General features: G+C 45.0%; 1 protein-coding gene across 1 annotated transcript; it reads right to left on the reverse strand.

Annotated features, from left to right (window-relative positions):
* Positions 1 to 1,283: 1,283 nt before the first annotated feature.
* LOC307020117 (uncharacterized protein) lies at positions 1,284 to 18,832 on the reverse strand. The gene is made up of 6 exons (XM_079651270.1): positions 18,821 to 18,832; positions 17,997 to 18,058; positions 17,759 to 17,827; positions 17,354 to 17,516; positions 17,050 to 17,148; positions 1,284 to 1,767 (listed from the first exon to the last, which is right to left on the reverse strand). Exons 4-6 carry the CDS (start codon positions 17,463 to 17,465, stop codon positions 1,340 to 1,342), a joined length of 639 nt encoding a protein of 212 aa, XP_079507396.1. The 5' UTR covers positions 17,466 to 17,516; positions 17,759 to 17,827; positions 17,997 to 18,058; positions 18,821 to 18,832; the 3' UTR covers positions 1,284 to 1,339.
* Positions 18,833 to 22,201: the final 3,369 nt, after the last annotated feature.

The raw sequence follows: 22,201 nt of genomic DNA on the forward strand, positions 1-22,201 counted from the left end.
TCAACAGATATATTATCACAAAGGTTTATAGCGCAATATGCACAACATAACTATCAAACACGAAATACAATTGAAGGAAGGTTTGTATTACCCAAATCTAAATCAAATATGAGACAGAAAACAGTCATGTACAGAGCCATGATCAGCTGGAACTCTTTACCGGTTCACATCATTCAGGAACATTCTCAAGTACATTTCAAAAGGTTGCTAAAAAATTATTTAAGTATTATAAAGTAAATTTGAACTGTGCCTGTGGCTATGTATGCATATATTATGATGTAAACTTATTTGTATTTACTTTTGTTTGGCCTTAGGATGGCGATAATTGGATGACCATTTTAGTTTTCACTTAATTTCACTGTAAATTGCATGCAATTATGAGCTGTTTTGTTTTGTTTTAATTTTGTTTTGTTTTAATTTTGTTTTGTTTTAATTTTGTTGTATGTATGTTTATGTATGTTTTGAGTGTGTGAGGACCCCAGGAAGAATAGCCAATGTTCATGCTAGTGCTAATGGGGATCCTAATAAAGACAAATAAAGACAAATAAAATAACGCTTATTCAAAATAACAGAGAAACATGCATTCTTTGTTAGGCTCCGTGATCGCCTTTCAGGACTGAACCCACAATACAAACACGGACAGAAAAACAGGAGTTTGCAGCAAAAGGTTTTAATTTCAAATAGTGACAGGGGATACTAACTAGTGCTGCGTACCGGTATGCCGAACCGGTACTGGACTTTTAAAAAGTTTCGGTTCAAGTCCGGTTAAAACCGGAACGTCGGGAACCGGTACTTACGTATATTCTCCTTTTTGTTCTAAACCAACTAAAACCTTCCATAGATCGAGAAATTTGCGCTGAGAAAAGACGAAAAACATTGTTTTGGCTTCTGATATGGCGGCCATTACTGAACTCACGAAGTCTCGCAAAATATCGCAACTGCTCGCGAGATCTGTGTGACGTCAAGGGAAGCTGGCTTAGACATAGTGGACACTGACAGCGTGGGATGCTGGTTGCCATATATGGTAGTGTAGCTAAGCTAACTCCTTTGTATGTATGGTGATATAGTGTCTGCCGAAAGAGCAACACTTCACCCAGACAATGTCAATATGCTGTTGTTCTTGAACAAGAACACATAGACTTGTACTCTTGCATATTGAGTCTTGTATGTACATCACTATGTATGTAGTTGTGTTGTGTAGTTAGTAACACATGTAGAGTTCTAGAAAAGACATGGTGTAGACACAAGTTGGAAGGGGGCACAATAAACCTGACGAGTTTGAATTTGAGTTGATTATGAGTTTATTTTCAATTGATAATTAGCTAAAAATAAGTTCACTTTAGTTACTCACACAACTTGACACAAGTCCGGACTTATAAGTCCGGACCTGAACCTGAACCTCTGGACTTGAGTCCGGACCTGAACCTGAATGTGAGTCCAGGTACACAGCACTAATACTAACTGTTGTTATTATAGTCCAGGAAAGGGGATCAAAAAGCGAGGGAATGGAGATCCTCAGCCGAGGCTCCGGAGTGAGCTGGGGATTATCGCCAGGCAGATTAAAGGTGGATTGAGCCTGTGTCTTCACGCTCCCGAGAGCGAGTAGGTTGGAGCAGGAGTTAGAGTTTATCCTACCGGACAAGAGTGTGGCGAGCAGGGGTTTCAGAGCTGAGGGGAGTGAGCAGGCTGGAGCTGGTTGCGTGGAGAGCGGATGAATCCGACGAGGAAGTGGCTGGACGTGGCTAGCGGAGGAGGTGATGATGGGTTCTGAATAGAGAGACAAACAGGTAAAACAAAAAACTGATTCCAGAGTTGTGTCAGGCTAAGCTAGAAAGCAATACGTTTACCAGTGTAATCTTGACGACGAACTGGTGAAGACTGGATGAGGAGACCGGGTTTATAAGCAGGTGTGGATGAGTAGATGATCAGGATGAAAGAGAAGCAGCTGCGGAGATGAATTGGCGGGAACCAGAAGTAGGTCAGCCACGCCCAGCCCGGGAGACAAACACAAACAGACAGACAACAACAGACAACTGAGGTTACCTACTGTAACCCCAGCTTCTATGAGTAAATGGCGCAGCCCTCTGAGGCTATCGCTATTGGGTAATCCCCCTGCGCCCCCGCGCAGCACTGAAACACTTGTAGTCCACGCCCACCCGCAAGGTGGGCCCCACCCTCGGGCCTCCTTCCGGTATAAATAGGAAGGTGGCCCGGCAATCTGCTCCCATACAACATAACTTTTCTTAAGCTATTCGTAGAGCCAGTGGGGCCCCGCACTTAGAGGGCTGCGCCATTTACTCATAGAAGCTGGGGTTACAGTAGGTAACCTCAGTTCTATTTCGTATATGGCTTCGCCCTCTAAGGCTATCGCTATTGGGTTAAGGGCGAAGCATGATGTAGTCTGCGCCCCACTGGGTCCGCCCGGCACTAGAAGCACAGACATACCTGCTCAATAACACCCCCCTGCCTGATGTGCCATGTGTAATGGCTCATCACCGGACCTGGAACATAGCAAAACATGCCTATCTTCCCGACGGGGTGAAGGCTGGGAACAATACATACCGGCCGCTGTGAGAAAGTAGAGACGAAAGTCCCACCTCGTCCTGCGATCGTAGTGGGGGAACAGCAGCTCTCTGCGTGTCAGACAGGTAGGAGAGCGCCCAGCTGGATCCCTGACGTCACTCACTCTGACCAGGCACTCCGTACAGTGTGTCAGAGGAAAAAGGAACATCCCTCCTATAAGAGGGGGAAAGGGCCGCTCTCCGCGAGAGGCAGGAGAGAGGCGCACAGCTGGCTCCCTGACGTCACTCACTCCGACAGGACACCCAGTACAGGGTGTGTCAGAGAGGAATGGGAGACATCCCTCAAATAAAATTGAATAAACGAACAGGGGGAAGACCAATATGCAGCCGTGAAAATATCTTCCACTCCACATTCCTCCGTGCAAAGCCGTGGAGGAGGACATTCCTCTGGTGGAGTGCGCATTGACGTTCTCCGGGAGCTCCACCCCAGAGGAGACATGCCTGTGACACAGCCTCACATAACCTGTGTGACAGCCGCTGGGCAGACAGAGGTTGCCCGATCGAGAGCTCTCTATAGTGCACAAACAGGCGCTGAAAATGGCGCAAGGCAGCCGTGCGCGCCACTAGCAAGACAGCGCGCGCACAGGACAGAGGAGATTTAGAAAAATAGCGGGGGTAAAAACCGCGCAAGACACTGTTCCTGGGATGACAGGAGTGTTTCTTGTATCCCATGGAACTGCTGGGGGGAGAGGCTTCTCTGTGAAGTGCCGTAATGGTCTTTCATGGTGACGAGCCACGTCCTCGCCGCCGCTGCCCGTGAGGCAAAAGGGCTGCGAGGGAGTTTCCACACGCTGCCTTTCACTCCGTCTCTCCTCATGAGGCGCGTACACTCCCAGGGGATGAGAGGTGTGTGCATGCTGTCCACACGAGGCGTTATAACGGTGCTCGTGGTTATTATGACTGTGTGTAGGAGGTATATCTGGGACAGAGGAATGCCGCGAGTTCTGCAGTTTATAAACCAATAGGTTAAAACAGCAGGCTTCTGCAGCGAATGAACCACCTCTGGAGTGTCCCCCTGTTGGAAGAGACTCAGGGGGATCATCACGTGACCAGCTGACGCCAACGCCGAGCAGCTGCGTCACAGAGAGGGCTGTGTGGGTTGTGACACGCCGGAGGAGAGCTGTCAGTTCTTCCCTTCGCTGCCGCGAGAGTCGCGCTCTCATGCTGGCTGAGTTTAACTCCACTCCCAAATAGACGATTGTCTGAGAGGGAAGACGACAGCTCTTCTTACAATTTATTATGAAACCCAGGCTTTGACAGATGCGATACGAGATGTACCGTCTATAAAAAGCGACTTCCTCCCTGGGGCGAGCTAGCAAATAGCAGGTCGTCCAGAGGAAACACACTCTCATCCCTCCTCTGTGTAGTGGCTCCAGCCTTCTCTACACAAATGCGAGGAGGCAGGAAATATCCGAACGGCAGACGATTGTCTGGTCTGATATTCCCTGAATGGAAAACGCAGGAATTTCCTGTGTTTCGGGATGATGGGTACGTGGAAGTATGCATCCTTCAGGTGGAAGTGAACCAGTCGTCCTGGTGAAAACATTCCAGCACCTGTTTGATCGTCAGCATGTGGAATACTGACAGATCGAGGATGTCTCATTCCCCCAGTCTTTTTCGGGATTAGAAAAATAACGGGAGTGAAAACCCCTGATTTTCCTCCCTTTGAGGAACCCTGGAAATATCCTCTTTCAACAGGAGTTCCAGCAGCTCGGATTGGAGCGCAAGACATAGCTTCTGGGATAACATGAGTGTTTCCTGTATCCCATTGAACTGTGGGGGGGGGGGGGGGGGAGAGGCGAACTGCAGGATGTATCCTCTGCTGATCAGCCTGCTCATCCATCTGTCCATCAGACACACGCGCTGCCACTCTGAGAAACACTCTAAGAGCGGGCGCACATGCTCGAGATGTTCTGTGGTCGTCATGGCAACGAGCCACGCCAGGGAGTCTCCACACGCTGCGTTTCACTCCGGCTCTCATCATGAGGCGTGTACACGCTCAGGGGATTAATGGAGGTGTGTGCAGTGCTGTCCACACGAAACGTTATAACAGCGCTCATGGGTTTATTATGACCGTGTGTAGGAGGCGTATCTCGGACAGAGGAATGCCGCGAGCTCTGCAGGTTATTAACCGAGGTTAAAACCGGCAGGCTTCTGCAGCGAGCCCTGCTGGTAATCAACAGATTAGTGGCAGACGGCTTAATTAGCGAGCTCTGCAGTTAATTAACCGATAGGTTAAAACCAGCAGGATTCTGCAGCGAGCCCTGGCGCCGTGGCGCTGCGGGCGCTTCCGCTGGGGGCACTCAGCCTGGAATACTGCTCATTCCCCCGTTCTGGCTTCTCTGTGATATGCTGTAATGGTCGTCATGGTGACGAGCCACGCCATTGCCCTCGCCGCCGCTGCCCGTGAGGCGAAAGGGCTGCGAGGAAACCTCCACACGCTGCGTTTCACTCCGGCTGTCATCATGAGGCGTGTACACGCTCAGGGGATGAGTGGAGGTGTGTGCAGTGCTGTCCACATGAGGCGTTATACCGGCGCTCATGGGTTATGACCGTGTGTAGGAGGCGTATCTCGGACAGAGGAATGCCGCGAGCAGGCTTCTGCAGGGAGCCCTGCTGTCTACTTAATCAACAGATTAGTGGCAGCCGGCTTAATTACCGGCTCCGCTTCCTCGGAGGCTCTCGCGGAGCCGACCAGGAGCGGGGGAGCCTCACTCCCATTTGACTCGCCGCCGGGAGACCCTGTCTCTGGGGTGGCGGGGGAGCGGAGACGTGGGACGGAGCCCCTGCAGCCGCCGGGGCGGTTGCTGTGGGCGTCTCTCCGCTTGCGGCCTCCTGTGGCCGGCGTGGATGCCGCGGCTGCTGCGGGCGTTGGTGCCGCTGTGGCAGCTCAGCCGACTGGAGCCAGCTGTACATGCTGGCGAATGCCGTCCACCTGTTCCGCGGCCGTCTTCATGGACTCCACCATGGCGTGGAACTGGGGTCCGAACAGCCCGTCCGGGCTGATTGGAGCGTCCAGTAGCACTTTTCTGGCCGTTTCCGTAACAAACGCCGCCGCGCTGTGGTGACGGAGAGGGGGAAAGCATGTTCGGCCGCCAAGCTGGCACCCTGCTCCGACTCTGTCTCCCCCGTCCGGGGGAGAGGAGGGAGGGGAGAACCGAACGGTGAACTGTGGAGGGAGGCGGGGCATTGCCCTCTCCGCCGCTGCCCCTGAGGCGAAAGGGCTGCGAGGAAACCTCCACACGCTGCGTTTCACTCCGGCTGTCATCATGAGGCGTGTACAAGCTCAGGGGATGAGTGGAGGTGTGTGCAGTGCTGTCCACATGAGGCGTTATACCGGCGCTCATGGGTTATGACCGTGTGTAGGAGGCGTATCTCGGACAGAGGAATGCCGCGAGCAGGCTTCTGCAGGGAGCCCTGCTGTCTACTTAATCAACAGATTAGTGGCAGCCGGCTTAACTACCGGCTCCGCTTCCTCAGAGGCTCTCGCAGAGCCGACCAGGAGCGGGGGAGCCTCACTCCCATTTGACTCGCCGCCGGGAGACCCTGTCTCTGGGGTGGCGGGGGAGCGGAGACGTGGGACGGAGCCCCTGCAGCCGCCGGGGCGGTTGCTGTGAGCGTCTCTCCGCTTGCGGCCTCCTGTGGCCGGCGTGGATGCCGCGGCTGCTGCGGGCGTTGGTTCCGCTGTGGCAGCTCAGCCGACTGGAGCCAGCTGTACATGCTGGTGAATGCCGTCCACCTGTTCCGCGGCCGTCTTCATGGACTCCACCATGGCGTTGAACTGGGGTCCGAACAGCCCGTCCGGGCTGATTGGAGCGTCCAGTAGCACTTTTCTGGCCGTCTCCGTAACAGACGCCGCCGCGCTGTGGTGACGGAGAGGGGGAAAGCATGTTCGGCCGCCAAGCTGGCACCCTGCTCCGACTCTGTCTCCCCCGTCCGGGGGAGAGGAGGGAGGGGAGAACCGAACGGTGAACCGTGGAGGGAGGCGGGGCAGGAGTTGCTTCGGACTCCTGCCCGGCACTCTGCCCCCAGGGACACGAGGCCCCGTCCGCGGGCTCGTAAGCCTGGACGGGCCAATCGTCCTCCTCGGCCACAGCAGCAAGAGTGTCCGCTCTCCGCTTCCTGTCGCCCGAGGGGAGACGAGCGCAGTGCATGCTACCTGCCGGTTTAGAGCCGCGTACGCGTGCTCTGACCCCCGGCAGGATTCGCATACTGCTTTTATCTCTGCAGGTCATAACTCATTATGAACCCAGAGCCACATGAGGGACAACCACGGACGCAGTTGTTGCTCATGATGATTCTCAATTGCTGTGCTTCAGTAACTGTGCTGGTTTGCTGAAAAAAAGAGGGAGGAGATTGCCGGGCCACCTTCCTATTTATACCGGAAGGAGGCCTGAGGGTGGGGCCCACCTTGCGGGTGGGCGTGGACTACAAGTGTTTCAGTGCTGCGCGGGGGCGCAGGGGGATTACCCAATAGCGATAGCCTTAGAGGGCGAAGCCATATACGAAATAGAACAAACAAAAAGGGAAGCAGAAGGAGGGAGTACTGCAAATCCTTACATTCTTGTTCTTAGGAGGGGACATTGACAGAGGATTACTGGAAAAGTACAGTGAGCACTTCATAGTACTTGTGGGGGTAGTTTCACTAGTACTGAATAGCAACAAAAAATAATTCCCTCATCAAACTTAGCAGAAGTGGCTTGATTTTGTTCTCAGCAGGGGACTTTGACAGAGGATTTCTCAAAGATTACACAGTCAAAGTACTTCAATGTATTGTTAGTAGTAGGCTAACTAATACAAAGTCAAACAGTATCAATGTCATTAAGAACTAATGGTAAAATTATATTTGTATCATTCATCAAAGATAGCAGAAAGCATGCATTATGGAGGGGACTTCACAAAGTATTACTCACAAAGTACACAGTAAGAGTACTTCATTTTATTTTTGGTAGAAGTCAAACTAGTACCGAGTCCAAGAGTGTCAGTTTCCTTAAGAACTTGTGGTAAAGGATATCGATAGGTAGCACTCGTCAAATATAGCAGGAATAATGAAGAGCAGCTGATTTGAAAAAACAAACTCGAGAGGCGGCTGAGTGACCGCAGTGCAGAATCGCTGTATAGTTTAAATCTCCTAACAATGTTGTCAATTTTGGACACAGGCTTATTATATTTACAGCCCTTAATAACATTCGTTTTCTGGGTAGTGATTCAAAGTGTGATTTTAGCAAACGAGTGCTTTTGTTTTGAAATCACTTCCATGAGTTTCGCCCCGCCCCTCGCTCCAAAGGCCATTAGACCATTAGTAAGGTAAAAAGCAAAAAGATCTCAGGCGATCTTCCGTTTACGTAAAGCTAATAAAGAAAAACAATTGGACGGTAGATACACAGATTATGTTTAATCATCTGACTCGTCTGTACATTGCTGGTTTAGTCTCTGTTCTTCTAATTAGTGTCTACAAAGTGTGTGCCTATTGAGCTGTTTACAGCCATGAGGGACAAAACCCGATCATGCCCCTCCCTCTCACTGTCTAAGTGAACGGTGACTGTAAAAACTTCACTGCGCATGCTCAGAGTATTGTCCTATTTAATGTGTGTGGCAAAAAATTAATTACCATATGGGGCTGCCATCCCCACCATACGTCATCTCACATAATTCAGAGCTGATTGGCTGTAAGTACCATACTTGCCAACCCTCCTGATTTTCGCAGGAGACTCCCGATTTCATTGCCCTCTCCCGGTTTCCTCCCGGGGTCATATTTCTCCCGCATTTCTCCCGATTTCTGACTAAATCAGTTTTACTCAGGACTGTTTCTACTCGGACTTTAATACAGCTACACCATTGTTTGTTTTCCATGGTAGCGCGTTGCTTTAGTAGCGTGTATAACTGCAAGTCTGAGGGTGAGGAAGATAGTCACAGAAAACTGAACAACAATCGACAACTCTACCCTCTGCTCACTCCTTTCCTGCCCACACATATGCTCCAGGCCGCCAGGCAGTGCACTTACAACTACAATAAGCATGTTAATGTTAATCTAATACAGCTCCGGCGATCCACTAGCACCCCCCGCGGTGGTTTTGAAATGCTCCTGATTTCTGAGGTCTCAAGGTTGGCAAGTATGGTAAGTACGCTTGCCACGAAAAGTGTGGTGTGTGAAAAGGAAACGAGAGAGGTGCAGTGACGCGTCCTAAAACCCGAAAGTAATCTGCGCATGAGTTCCCTCCACTAAAAAGCAATGAGATTTCTCCATAGGATTTTAGAAAATGGCTCCAAATAAGATCTGTGGGAAGCGTACCTGTTAGATAAATGCACGTTTTGTTCAGCCGGATAATATCCACATGTCTACCCTACTGTTATCATTTTCGAATCATAAATCTATCGATTAGGTTTATGATTCAACTTTTGAAACTACAAGAAGATAAGGAGGACTTTTACAAAAAAGTAATAGAGATTTTTGTCCAGAATCATAGGCAAATGGACTTAATCTTCAAGTCAAGGTAAGACCATAATTTTATTGAAAATGGGATCTTACTAAGAGAGAAAAATTCAATATATAAATGATAACATTACATTTTTTGGGTATCCTTTTGTTGAGCTCTCCGTTTAAAATTAATCGAAGCATCAGACAAAAAAAGCTTTTGAAAATAATATTATATTTTGATTTAGGTCTGTCAGGGATGAGCGAAGCAGGCAGGACCCAAAAGCAGATTTCACACAAATACCTTTATTTCAAGGCAAAAATGTATGAACAAACAGAACTCTTCCCCGTGACACAGTCAAGAAACAAAAGGAACCAACAATGACAGACAGAAAAAACAGAACTTAAATACACACAAGACTAATCAAAGAAACAAGAGACAGGTGAGGAGGGAGGAGAAAACACAGGGGCACAAGGTGAACACAATCGGGTAATCAGACAGGAGGGAACACAGACAGAAAGCAACAGGCAAGACAGGGGGTGAACACTTATCAAAAATAAAACAAGAAACCAAAGGCAGAAAAATACAAGACAAAACAAAACAAAACAGACAGATCGTGACAAGGTCAAAATATAATATTTGTAAACCTGAAGAGTCAGTGCCTCACCAGCCATGAACCTCACTGCACGTCACTGCAGAAGCTTATATATAGACATCTACGTTTTTTGTGCCCCACCACTTTTGTACATATAAAAACGCCACTGTGAATGAGAGCGTACATTTGGACTGACAGTTTGATCAACCAATCATATATTGATTTGTAGCCAATGGGCGTATTCTTTCAGAGTTTCCCTCGGTTCCAGGGTATTCTACAAGGCCCGGTAGTTCACTGACTCGAGACCAGGGCCGGATCGTAGCACTGGCGTTATAGATGTTCGCCTAGGACGCCAGATCTGGGGAGGCGCTGCGCTGGTAGAAAAACATTTTTGACCGTTGATGCTCATCCTAATTTTTGGCCTTGATGTAACAACATTCATAATTAAGTAAATGTAACACCCTTTTCACCCCGGTTACACATTTGCCCTGTACGATGGGTGCTGTAAGTGATGAAAATGGGGGATGTTGGCTTATTTGGCGCCCGCAGCTCACAGCCAAAGTGCGAGTGAGCGTGGGAGCGAGCGAGAGAGAGAGAAGGGCGCACCGGTACCGGCACTGTTGTTATTAGAATATGGTGCTAGCTGCTCTAACGGATATAAGAAGAAGATGTTTCTACAATAATGTGGAGGGAGAGTCCTCTCCAGTCAGACTGAGAGGCTGATAACTACAGCTCAGTGAGGTAAAGGACTCTTGAGTGTTTAGATAGTTCACTTTAGTCTAAGTTATCTCAGTGGGTCTCAAACGGTTTGGTCACAATTTATGTAAACACATATTTCCAAGGCACTCCTTTATAATTATTGGGATAAACCAGTTAGAAATCATTTCAATGTATACTATAGGACAGTAAACCAGACATATAGTTTTAAACTGGAGAGATAAAAAAATATGCACGAATAAATAAATGTCAATAGGTTAAATAAGATATGAAAGAACAACAAAAATAAAATAAGTTACATTTATTTGTTATTGGCTATGGTAGGTGATTGGTTATGTTCACATACTGATTTGATTAATAAAATGTAAACCTATCTTTTTCATATGGGTGTTTAGAGTTGTACCCCCTAGATCTAGTAGTAATTCTGCTCAAAGTGCACCAGATTGAAGCATTTTACTTTAAAATGTTCAAACATTTCTTCCCGGGGGGGGGGGGCATACCCCCGGACCCCCCTAGAGGATGTGACGTCCACCCCGTATTCTATTATGTATTATTTGGATACTCTATTGATCTTTATATTTTCTATTGTACGATTCTCTGGCTGGGGCACCAGCTAAAATTTCACCTAGGGCTGCAAATTGTCTAGAGCCGGCCCTGCTCGAGACAGAGAATCTAGATAAATGCCACGAAGTAATTCATATGCCATTTTATTGTTTTTAACATTGAAATGGCAAGTGCAACAGGTGAAGATGATTTATTTGCGGAATTGTTGTGAGTACCCTTTTCAAGACGACAATTCAGTGAAAAGACGGACATTATAACGGCGAGGGGGGCGCGGCAGCGGAGGGTGTGTGTGTGTGTGTGTGTGTGTGTGTGTGTGTGTGTGTGTGTGTGTGTGTGTGTGTGTGTGTGTGTGTGTGTGTGTGTGTGTGTGTGTGTGTGTGTGTGTGTGTGTGTGTGTGTGTGTGTGTGTGTGTGTGTGTGTGTGTGTGTGTGTGTGTCTCTACAGAGGGTCCAGTTGTGATAGACACGGTTCGCCACTGGTTTTTATATATTTATATCTTGCAGGTCTGAAGCTCTGCAGGGTATTTTCAGTGACTTTGTCATTGGAACATTGCAAGTCTTATGACAAAAGGATATTCAAATCAAGCGAAAAGGTTTAACCTCTAAAAATGAGCTGTGCATTGAGTTCAGGCCATTCTGTTTGTGGTCATATTTTATAACATCGTGTTTTTACAATGTTAGTTACTTTTTCTTCTCTAATCTCTGTCACATGCATTATGCCTCATTTCACTACAACTGGAAACAACGTCTTTCCATATAATCTCACTTGCAGGAAGGAGACAACAGACATTTTGAAAGATTTGAGCTTTGCGCCCTCTGCTGCCTCTTCTGGAAATGATGCCTCAGAAACGGCTTTATCTCAGCAAACACAGATCACACCTGTTCCTGTTCCACTTGTCAGGAATCCGTTTTCCCTCCCCATGTTTGCATAATGTTCTACTGATTTGTTTGCAATGTGCATGTTGGTAAATTGTCAAACGCGCTGGTAAGAACACAGCAGGATGACAGGAGGTTATTTTCCATGAAATGATGTTTTGTTTCACATGATCTTCAGGCTGATCTTCAGCTTTCCTTTTCAACCACCTTTCATGGTTACATTTTATGAGAAACAGCAGCAGCAACATATTGTGTGGGGGAAATGAAGAAATGCATACATTTCTGTGAAGCTTCTCCAGGGTATTTTTCATGCACTTTAGAAGCAGCTTGGAGCTAATGGGAGCTGTGAGGCATGCATTACGTAGAATAATGAATCACAAATGGGTTGAAATAGTATCAAATTAAAGTAGACAGAGACATGATGAGATGAGCTAAAAGCTTTATAACAACAGAATTATGCTTTCTGATTCCATGGGGAAATCATGGATGAAATACCCTGGCCTCTACACCCAGGATGAAGTTATGTGTGTGTTTGTATGCTTTGGCTGTGATCAGCACCACACAGGATAAATAAATATGAAGTAAGAGATTTCTACAGAAGAATATGTCTTATTCTGTCATTTGATTGCTCTTTTTTGGGAGCAAACAGTATGTAATCCGACTTCAATCAACGCTCCCTCCTTTAGCCTGAAAGATTCCACTGCTTTTTCGTTTCACAAGATTTTGAACTCTTTCTTTGCCCTCTCATAGTCTTCTTTAAAAACCAATATCAAGATAAACTATATCATAATAATAATTCAATACATTTATTTTAGCACTTTTACAAGTGCACAAAGTGCTTTACATTACATACTACATATATCATACATGTATGATAGGCGGTGGTGGCTACGTCCATAGGGACTTGGCTTGGCAACTGGAAGGTCACCAGTTCAAGTCCCGGCAAGACCAAGTGCTACCGAGGTGTCCCTGAGCAAGGCACCGTTCCCTACACTGCTCCCCGTGCGCCGTTCATAATGGCAGCCCACTGCTCCGAACACTAGGGTCAAATGTAGAGAAACCATTTTGTTACATAGTAACTGTACTGTGTAATGACAATAAAAGTGAAAAGAAAAATGTAGTGCATCAATACTGTGGACAGTAGCCACAGGAGCAATTTAGGGTGAAGTGTCTTTCCCAATGACCAGCGATATGTTGACTGCCGTGGGGGTCCAGGCGGGATTGAACCAGTGCTCCCCAGCACGGTATAGCCCACTGAAAGACTAAGATTAGCTGAAACTGACTGAATAATCATAAAAACTCAAGAATAAAATAATCAATTAAATTAATTAAATAAAAGTTGTAATACTTTAATAACTTAATTAGAAAAAGGTTCCAGGTTTGGTGAAACATTTAGACTTAGAGCAAAAGGAATGCAAGGACATTTGCAGCTGATTTAATGGACAGCGATTTATTATCAAGGTCTTAAGGGCTTTCTGATGGCGCCCTGCTCCAGCCATCTATTATTTTACACAGTCAGCCCTCTACATTGTTTGAGTGAAAAAGCTCACAGAGCTGATGTTTGTTCCTGTTTCAACAAAAGAGGTTATACAAAAACTGTCAAAAGTGTCCTCTTTGATGTCCTTCAGCGAGAAATACTACTGACATGACGCCCCAGAATGTCTGTTTACACAGAACCGTCTGAGGATCCTTAATTGGAAACTTGGCAGGGTATTTGAAGAATCAAAATCTTACAGGAGCCATGTTAGGGAAACTTCCATCCTACATCTGCTCCCTGATCTCATGGCAAATTGTAAGTGGCTACTGCCTGAGATCGCATGCTGTGTGCCAACTGCTAGGACTGTCTTAGGGAACATAGCATTTAGATGAGCAGCTCCACTGTCTTGGAATAGTCTGCAATTGAAATGGAAACTGAGCAATCCGGTGCCACTAAATGTTTTTAAAGCTCGGTTGGATGCTACTCAATCTGAAGCTGTTGGTACCTCCACATGTGGATAGTTATGAAAATTGTAAACCCTGTAATGATGCTGTATGATGTCCTTTTTGTTGTTCTTTTTATGTTTTTATGTTTCATTTGGATCCTACTTGAGCAGGTCTCCCTTGAAAAAGAGATCAATGATCTCAATGGGATACACCGGGCCTAGCTGGAAATTGTGGGCCCCATGAAAGAATCTATTTGTGGGCCCCCAATCCATGCGAGTGCGCGTTAGCGCGCACGCTAAAAAAAATGTGGCCATTTATTTATTGATGAAAACGCATAATATGTTTTTTACCTATACATTCGGATCAGCAGTTCAGCACCTGAACTGTTGGTGGGTGAGCCTAGTAAAGGATGTCGCATTGCGTTCATCTTCAATGAATGGACCAATGCAATAGTCTACCAAAGAACCTTGAGTCGCACTAGCTAGGCATATTTTCCCCTATTCTTGTGACAATGTTTTCTGATACTCAACATACAAAAGCTGTTACTTGTCCTGTCTCTCTGTAATCCCATCTCCAACACAAATAGTCTACTCAAGCACACTATTAGGTTGACAGACACTTACATGTTGATGTGCTCTGGAGTATACAATCGTTCCCTGCTTGGATATACCTTTTACGAAGCAGATTTTGAACTGTCGCGGGCAGAGCACTAGCTTTTTTGCTGTAGCGGCCGGGTTGCTGCCTTTCTCAGCAGAGTGCTAAAGCCCTACCTGTTACACGCACAAGTAATTCGAGGAGGCGCGAGTGACAAGTGTTGAGCTATTGGTGGGGACAATTCAGGATTCTTGGATACTGGTGGGGTCATGACCTTGCGTCCAGCCCCTAAACGAAACGATGAAACCCAACCTCGAAAACCCTATTGAAGTTAATGAACTGTAATGGACTGCAAGAAATCAACATGCACTGACTATCAACTTTATCTTCTGTCTATTTAATTGAAAATTACACCCAATACAGGAATGAACAAACACAAAATCTCAACATTCTTTGACTTATTAAATTAAGATTTGAACAACACAAGGACAAAAGTATAAATTAACTGAAGATTTGAACACAATTATAAAACAATAAACTCTCAGGACATGAACACACTTACAGCAAACAATGAAAAATGTAGTGCTAGAAGACTATGCATCAGATAGTAATTGTTCACAATGTGGGCTGTAGCCTGTCAGCTTACTATAGGGAAACATCCCACAATCCTGTCAAAGACTGGATTTGTATCCCTAAATCCCGAACGCCAATCGCCGGACCTTCTTGGTGGCAAGATCTTTTACGAGCTCTTTGAAATCAAGTGACAGAGCCAGCTTGCTTTCAATCGATAACATTGCAAGGCTGTTCAACCTCCCTTGCGACATGGTAGATCTTAAATAGCTCTTGATAAGTTTCAACTTACTAAATGATCTTTCACCACCAGCTACGGTAACTGGGAGCGTCAAGAAAATTCTGAGGGCAATGCAAACGTCTGCAAAAATGCTCTGGAGTTCCATCTTGTATATTGCATTCAGTAGATCAAGAGAGCTACAATCAGGGGGGAAAGTGGCAGAAAATATTTTATTGAGATGCCTTATCTCACTCTCAAACTGATCTGTGAGATCCTGTGAGTATTTCTCCCTCAGTGGCTGACACACAGAAGCCATGACACTGTCACTCAACTTCCCAATTTTAAGTATGGCAGCAAATTCTTCAACAATATTTGCTGTTGTTTGGAACCGAGTGTCCAAGTCACTTATGATCTGGTCCATGGCAGAGAAAAACACAGTGTTACGGAATGTTGTTTCTGGCCTATCCTCCTGACCTGTTCCCTCAGCAGTTTCATCATGAAACCTCTTCCTCCTCCTCTCACGGCAAAGTTCTTTTTTGAAATGAGGTGGAACCTCCATTTCCTTAGCTACCATTGATGCCTCAGACAGAATAGCATCCCATCCATTTCTGAGAGTCTGCATCTCATCTCTTAGTGCAGCAACATTACCTGCCTCCACCTCTATTGAGATTTTCCCTGACTGGAGTATCACATTTCTGTCATCAATAGATTGCAATACTTTCACCCAAATGGTGAGACGGACAATGGCATCAAATGACATGAGGTAGTTCCTCAGACCAACAGCTTCAGATCTGGCCTCACCTGTGAGACTGCATGAGCTCAGTATGGTAGCAAGGGCTTCAATGACACCAGGTAGGTGCTTTGCTGCAGGTTTCACAGCATCAATTCTCGCACTCCAGCGAGTGTCAGATAGCCTATGTACAGAGCAACCTGTTTTCTTTTTGTATATAGACCAACGAGATGGACTGGCACTTACAAATGTGTAGAGGCGGTTAATGTAACCAAAAAAGTTGGACACTTCAGGGCTCGATTCTGCAGCATGCACGCCTACCAGATTCAACGTGTGGGAGGCACAAGGTGAGAAAGTAGCAAGATTATTATTTTTCAGTATTTGGGCTTGGACTCCCTTGATTTTCCCTGACATATTCGCCCCATTATCATACCCTTGCCCCCTGCAATCACTAATGTCTATCCCTAGATCCAGAAGCACACTCTCCATCATGCCTGCTATTTCACATCCTGTTTTTCCATTGAAATCTTTGAATTCAATAAATCTTTCAGTGATCTCCCATTCGCCTGTGTCTTCATTATAATGTACATATCTTATGAGCACAACATTTTGCTCGGTGTGGGAAATGTCAGGCGTTGCATCACAAATGATTCCATAGTATATGGCATCCTCCCTTTCCGTCAGAATGGTTTTTAAAACCTTTCCCCCACACAATTCGATAAACTCGTTCTGGATGTCTGGGCTCAGATAATGAGTTAACTGGCTTCCGTTTTTGGATGTCCTGATTTTGTCTAAGTGGTCTTTCAAGAGTGGATCATATCGTGACAAAAGTTCTAGCGTACCTACAAAATTGCCATTGTGGACATCGCCCAAAGCATGCGTTTTACCTCGGAAAGCGAAATTCCTCGTTGCCAAGTGCAGAGTGACATCAAGGAGTCTTTGCAAGATAGCTTTGTTTTTCTCAATTTCAGACTGTAGCTCTCTCTGCAACTGATGATCAACGCCACATGCAGTCATAACCGAACACTGTAGGTGTTTCTATCGCAAATAACAGTCCCTGTGATTCCTACTTGTTTCATGGCTTGGGAATTTATCACACATGCGACGCCACTCGACGTCACACATCTTGTATCCCTGGTCACTACTCAAAGCACTAAGAGAGGGTATTTTTTGCTCCTTGGAGAAAAGAACACATGGTATGCAGAACAGTGCATTTGCACTTTCACTGTGAATCAACCAGTCCCTTTTCACTTTTCCCCTACCCTTATCTGCTTTGGTGTATTTCAAGTAATCTGGAAATCTCTCCTCTCCTTCAATTGGGAGCTGGCCTGAGGGAAGGGGTAGTGATCCTGAAGCCGCATCTGTGCATTAGAGCAGATGTGATTAGCATGTAACATTATACAGGTTAGGTTAGCTAGCCATAGCAAAAGGGCATAGTTGCTGGATACAAATTCACTGGGCTCATCTACACTCATCTAATTTTTGATAGCAACAGGTAGCTAACGTCAGCCACAAAATGTTGGCCAAGCTGTTATGGGCTTCAAAACAAGTTCTGTGAATACATACCTTTCTTGTGAAAATACTTGGTGACTAGCTGTCGACCTCTTTTATTATTTTCCTCTTGCTGACGTTTTTTCTTTCGTTTCTGAGCTCCTGATTCATGAGCTGTAGAGGACATTTTCCTGTCAGTCTGTTCAAGCTGCGAGCTGCTGGTGCGCTGCTGTGCCGCCTAGTTATAGTTGAAAGTGGGGGTGCAAGATTAGTAACTGGCAGGCAAGGGGTGGCAGAATTTTTTTAATTTAATGAACACCTGTACGTGCAATTTCCTGCAATATAGAGCACAGAACTGTCTCAAAATCCTATGGGATCCTAAAGGATTCCTATAGGGTTCCAAAAACGTATAGAGATTCCTTTAGCATCTTTTGACTAGGGATGTTATCCTACACTTTAAGCTGTCTGATATCCCATTACCTGTAACTCTTGGGTCTCTTTCTCACTTCCTCTGCCTCCTCCCTGAGTCTGCACAGTCACTTCATCATTCTACATTAAGGAGAGCAATACACTTATGAGTACACTGAACTGGTTTGAATACACAATCTTTATGCTACTCTGTAAAGAAAGGGAGAGAGGGGGGAATATATTATCCAAGTATTTGTGTCTTAATTTGTTATGTTATCCTACACTTTAAGCTGACTGATATTTCCATTACCTGTAACTCTTGTGTCTCTTTCTCTCCTTCTCTGCCTCCTCCCTGAGTCTGCACTGTAGTGGCTACACACACACACACACACACACACACACACACACACACACACACACACACACACACACACACACACACACACACACACACACACACCCCCACACCCACACCCACACCCACACACACACACACACACACACACACACACACACACACACACACACACACACAGTGTGCAGGTTAGTTACAGTAGGAGATGGGCTTCTATCATATTATCTTCTATCATTCTTCTTTTATTTTCATTTCAGGTAGTTGTACCTTAAGAGAATTGAAGGCTGGCATCTGTAAATGCAGATAGATATAAGTACTTTATTCTTATTTTATTATCATTATCTTCTTTCCAATTAAATGAAATCAGAAAATAAGTGGTATATGATGGAAAATATGAAAGTCAATGCTTGAAGGAAAATGGACTTCGGAAATCAGTTTTTTATTTTCTGTTCTGTAAATGTCTTGTCGAATGTAATGTTTTATGTTTTGTGTGGACCCCAGGAAGACTAGTTGTTGTCATGCAACAGCTAATGGGGATCCTAATAAACTCAAACTCGAATGGGCTTCGATCTACCAGGTAGCTATCTAGTCAAACACACACACTGGTTGATGTTACTAGCTAGCTAGCAAACGTCAGCTAACCGCTAGCTAACATAAAGAGTGACCTGTAATTCAATGCAGTGAAAATGAAGAGAAGGTGATGATTATAAATGTGTTTTATTGTATTGAGTGGTAGAAGTAAAGACATGTCTAACATATTCTTTGTTTGAACAACTTACTGAAAAGGTCTGCCACCAATGACAGACTGGTCGCGGTGATTTACACTCAGCCTTCCTGCATCAGGACTGCTGTGGGTGGGAGGCAGTTGATCAAACCATTGTGAGTGAAATGCGGGGGGGGGTCACAATCTTTGGAAACTTAAAAACTCGCTATTAAGTGTCTATAATCAGCACAAGTTCTTTCATTGCGTATTATTAATTCGATTGAAATTACATGTTTACAGTGATATATTGGGGGGGGGGATATCATATTTTTCATATGATCAAAAAGTGGGGGTGCAAAAGCACACGTTTGCTCCCCCAAGGTCAATTGTGGGGATGCACCTGCTCCGCTTGCTCCATTACTCAGGCGCCCATACCATGCAATGAATGAAGGGAGGGGTGCTCATTCTGTCAAACAGAGTAACAAGCACCTGTTTGTTTCTTCTGTGACGTTTATTTTTTAATACAGGCAATTATACTTTTGAGTCATCTATATTAACTTACTTTAAGATAATAATAAAACCATATTAATAAAAAGATAATAATAGTGTTCTCTGGAAAGGTCTTTTATTTTGAAACTGTACATCAGAATGTCCTGATTTTTTCTGAGTGACTACATGGGGTGTCCTGCTATCACCCTGGAGTGAGATGGATCTATGATACTGGACAGTTTTTGTTTTATTCTCATCTAAAAACAGGGATGATAGCTCATATATGAGACTTCAAAGGTCTTTTATTTTGAAACTCTACATCAGAATGTCCTGATTTTTTCTGAGTGACTAGATGGGATGTCCTGCTATCACCCTGGAGTGAGATGGATCTATGATACTGGACAGTTTTTGTTTTATTCTCATCTAAAAACAAGGATGATAGCTCATACAATAGAGATTTCAAAGGTCTTTTATTTTGAAACTCTACATCAGAATGTCCTGATTTTTTTCTGAGTGACTAGATGGGATGTCCTGCTATCACCCTGAAGTGAAATGAGTCTTTGATACTGGACAGTTTTTGTTTTATTCTCATCTAAACACAGAGGGAGGATTTTTTTTTACTCTACCGTAATGCATAGGATATACGCGCACCGCAATATCACGTGAGGGCTGGCTTGACTAGGTTTTTCCGAGTGGAGGCTGGCTTGACCGCAGTCTAAACTAGAGAGAGAATCGCTGTCAAGGGGGCTACAACTACAACAAGATGAACATATTTGACCGTGATTTAATTGTAATACACGTTTCAAAATAATGCCGAAGTAACAACATACTGATACCGGATAGTAAAAACCATGAATTAAGGCTTTGACAAGTCTGCAGACAGACGGCAGGCGAAAAACCTTTTAAAATGCGTGTTTTCTAATGGAGATTTGGCTAAGCTAACGTTGTAAATGCTCCGACCGTCCACACTCACAACAACGGCTTATACAGACATAAATAAACCAGCGACTGTATTCGCCATGACACAGACATTATGTGGTTTGTACTTGTTTAACTTTTGTCTAGTTTCTGAACAGATATGAAGAGCTGTGAGCTCTGAGTGCTAAGAGCTAACGGCTGTGTTGTTTTTCTGGGGAGCTCATTGAAGATGACGTCACGGCTCCGCCTACACTGCGTTACTATAGATACTACCCCAGTTCCTCACGAGTCTAAAAAACAACTCACGTCAACGCACGTAAGCAACGTGGGCGCCAACGTGAGCGCTCTCGTGACCAAAATATTTGACGGCGCTGATTGGCTGAAATTATGTTTCGGCGGCACAGTTTACTATTGAGACTTTTGCAACGTGCTGGTTGCTGCTGTTTGGCTCGGGGGCAGCGCCCCGTAATGATAAACTAATGCCAAGGGCAAGGCCAGGCAGGAAACATGTGACTTATCAGTAACTTTAGACATCGTAACACAATTTTAAACAAGATTTTATTGTAGATTATACATTTTACTGATACCAATTGTATGATATTTACCTTGTTCATTAAAAATAAAAAATATAAAATATATATATTTTTGAAATATATATATTTTTTAATATTTCTTTTTTAATTTAATTTTTTTTTAAATATGTTTTTTTGTATGTGGGAAGAGGTGGGGCGGCGCCCCTAGCGCCCCTATGGGCCGGCCACCACTGCTGTAAACACAGTTATGTAGGAGACAGCAGAACCAGGTCATCTGCTTATAGAATAGAATAGAATCGGAGGGTTGTGCAGTGTGCAGGTGCGTGTTGTACAGTGTGTAGGTACGTGTTGTACAGTGTGTAGGTACGTGTTGTACAGTGTGTAGGTGCGTGTTGTACAGTGTGTAGGTACGTGTTGTACAGTGTGTAGGTGCGTGTTGTACAGTGTGTAGGTACGTGTTGTACAGTGCGTAGATGCGGCGGACAGACAGGTCTCAGTTGGTTTGGTGTCCTTTGCTTACTTTTAATACTTGTAAATAAAACTTTTGGCCCGTAATTTAAATTCCCCATTTCAGCGACCAGAGAGGGTGGGGGGGGGTATGTCCAGTCTCTGATTGTGTTATGAGAGTGCTCTCATACTTGTTTGATTCTGAAATTGTATATATTTATATAAATATATGTGTGTATATGTCCGCATCTGTAGCCTGTTATTGTCTCATTATACCGCACTGTGAATGAATTAAAAGTAATTATAAAACGGACAAGTCAAATCAAGCAATCTGATTGGTTCTTAGCCGTGATATACTGAGCGTATACCACGGGTAGAATTGTAAGTTACTTTTCACAACAAGTCAGTATCCCTCCGCGTCTGAGAAAAACAGTATACAGTTGGGCTGAAAGCAAACTGCTGAACCACGCCCCTTAGCTGTGATATAATGAGCATATACCACGGCCTGTCGTGAGCTATTGCTTAATTATACCGCACTGTCAATTAATTAAAGTAAATATATAAGTCGTCATGAACACATCTGTCCATCAGACAGAGTGCTGCTGTGCCTCCTGTCATCATTAATGGACGTCTCTTTAAAATGACCGCTCAGAGGAGAGGAGTTCTCATTTATCTAACCGCCTGCTGCTTCCCCTCCTCTCTCCTCGGTTCCCTTCCTCGGCTCCTCCACTCGCTTCTCCTGTGGGCGGGACTAAGTCTTGAGGATAGGAGTCGAGGAGGGAAAATTTGAGAATTGAGATGCCTTCATAGGTGAGGCCAGGTTCTTCAGAACTCTCTAGGATAGTAGCCAATTCATTGAAATAGATGTTAAATAGAATTGGACTCATAAAGCAGCCACGTCTCACTCCACACTTCTGAGATAAAAATGTTGTTCTTTTGTTGCCAATTTTTATAGCGCAGTTATTGTTTGTGTACATTAATTTAATTATGTTATTAACATTGTTTGCTAATTACGGTTTGTAAGGTCTGAGGTGCAATCCTCTTAGCTCCTTTTTTTTTACCATTTATCT

Source organism: Notothenia rossii (assembly GCF_949606895.1).
Source record: "Notothenia rossii genome assembly, chromosome: 9".
Taxonomy (NCBI): domain Eukaryota; kingdom Metazoa; phylum Chordata; class Actinopteri; order Perciformes; family Nototheniidae; genus Notothenia; species Notothenia rossii.

Bases quoted from the DNA above. Each gene is read 5' to 3' on its own strand.
- LOC307020117 (XM_079651270.1), bottom strand. From the start codon at position 17,465: ATGTCCTCTACAGCTCATGAATCAGGAGCTCAGAAACGAAAGAAAAAA. The intron at 17,149-17,353 runs GTATGTATTCAC...TCTAATGCACAG, and splicing joins CAAGTATTTTCACAAGAAAG to ATGCGGCTTCAGGATCACTA. The intron at 1,768-17,049 runs GTAGGGGAAAAG...CTCTCTATTCAG, and splicing joins ATACACCAAAGCAGATAAGG to AACCCATCATCACCTCCTCC.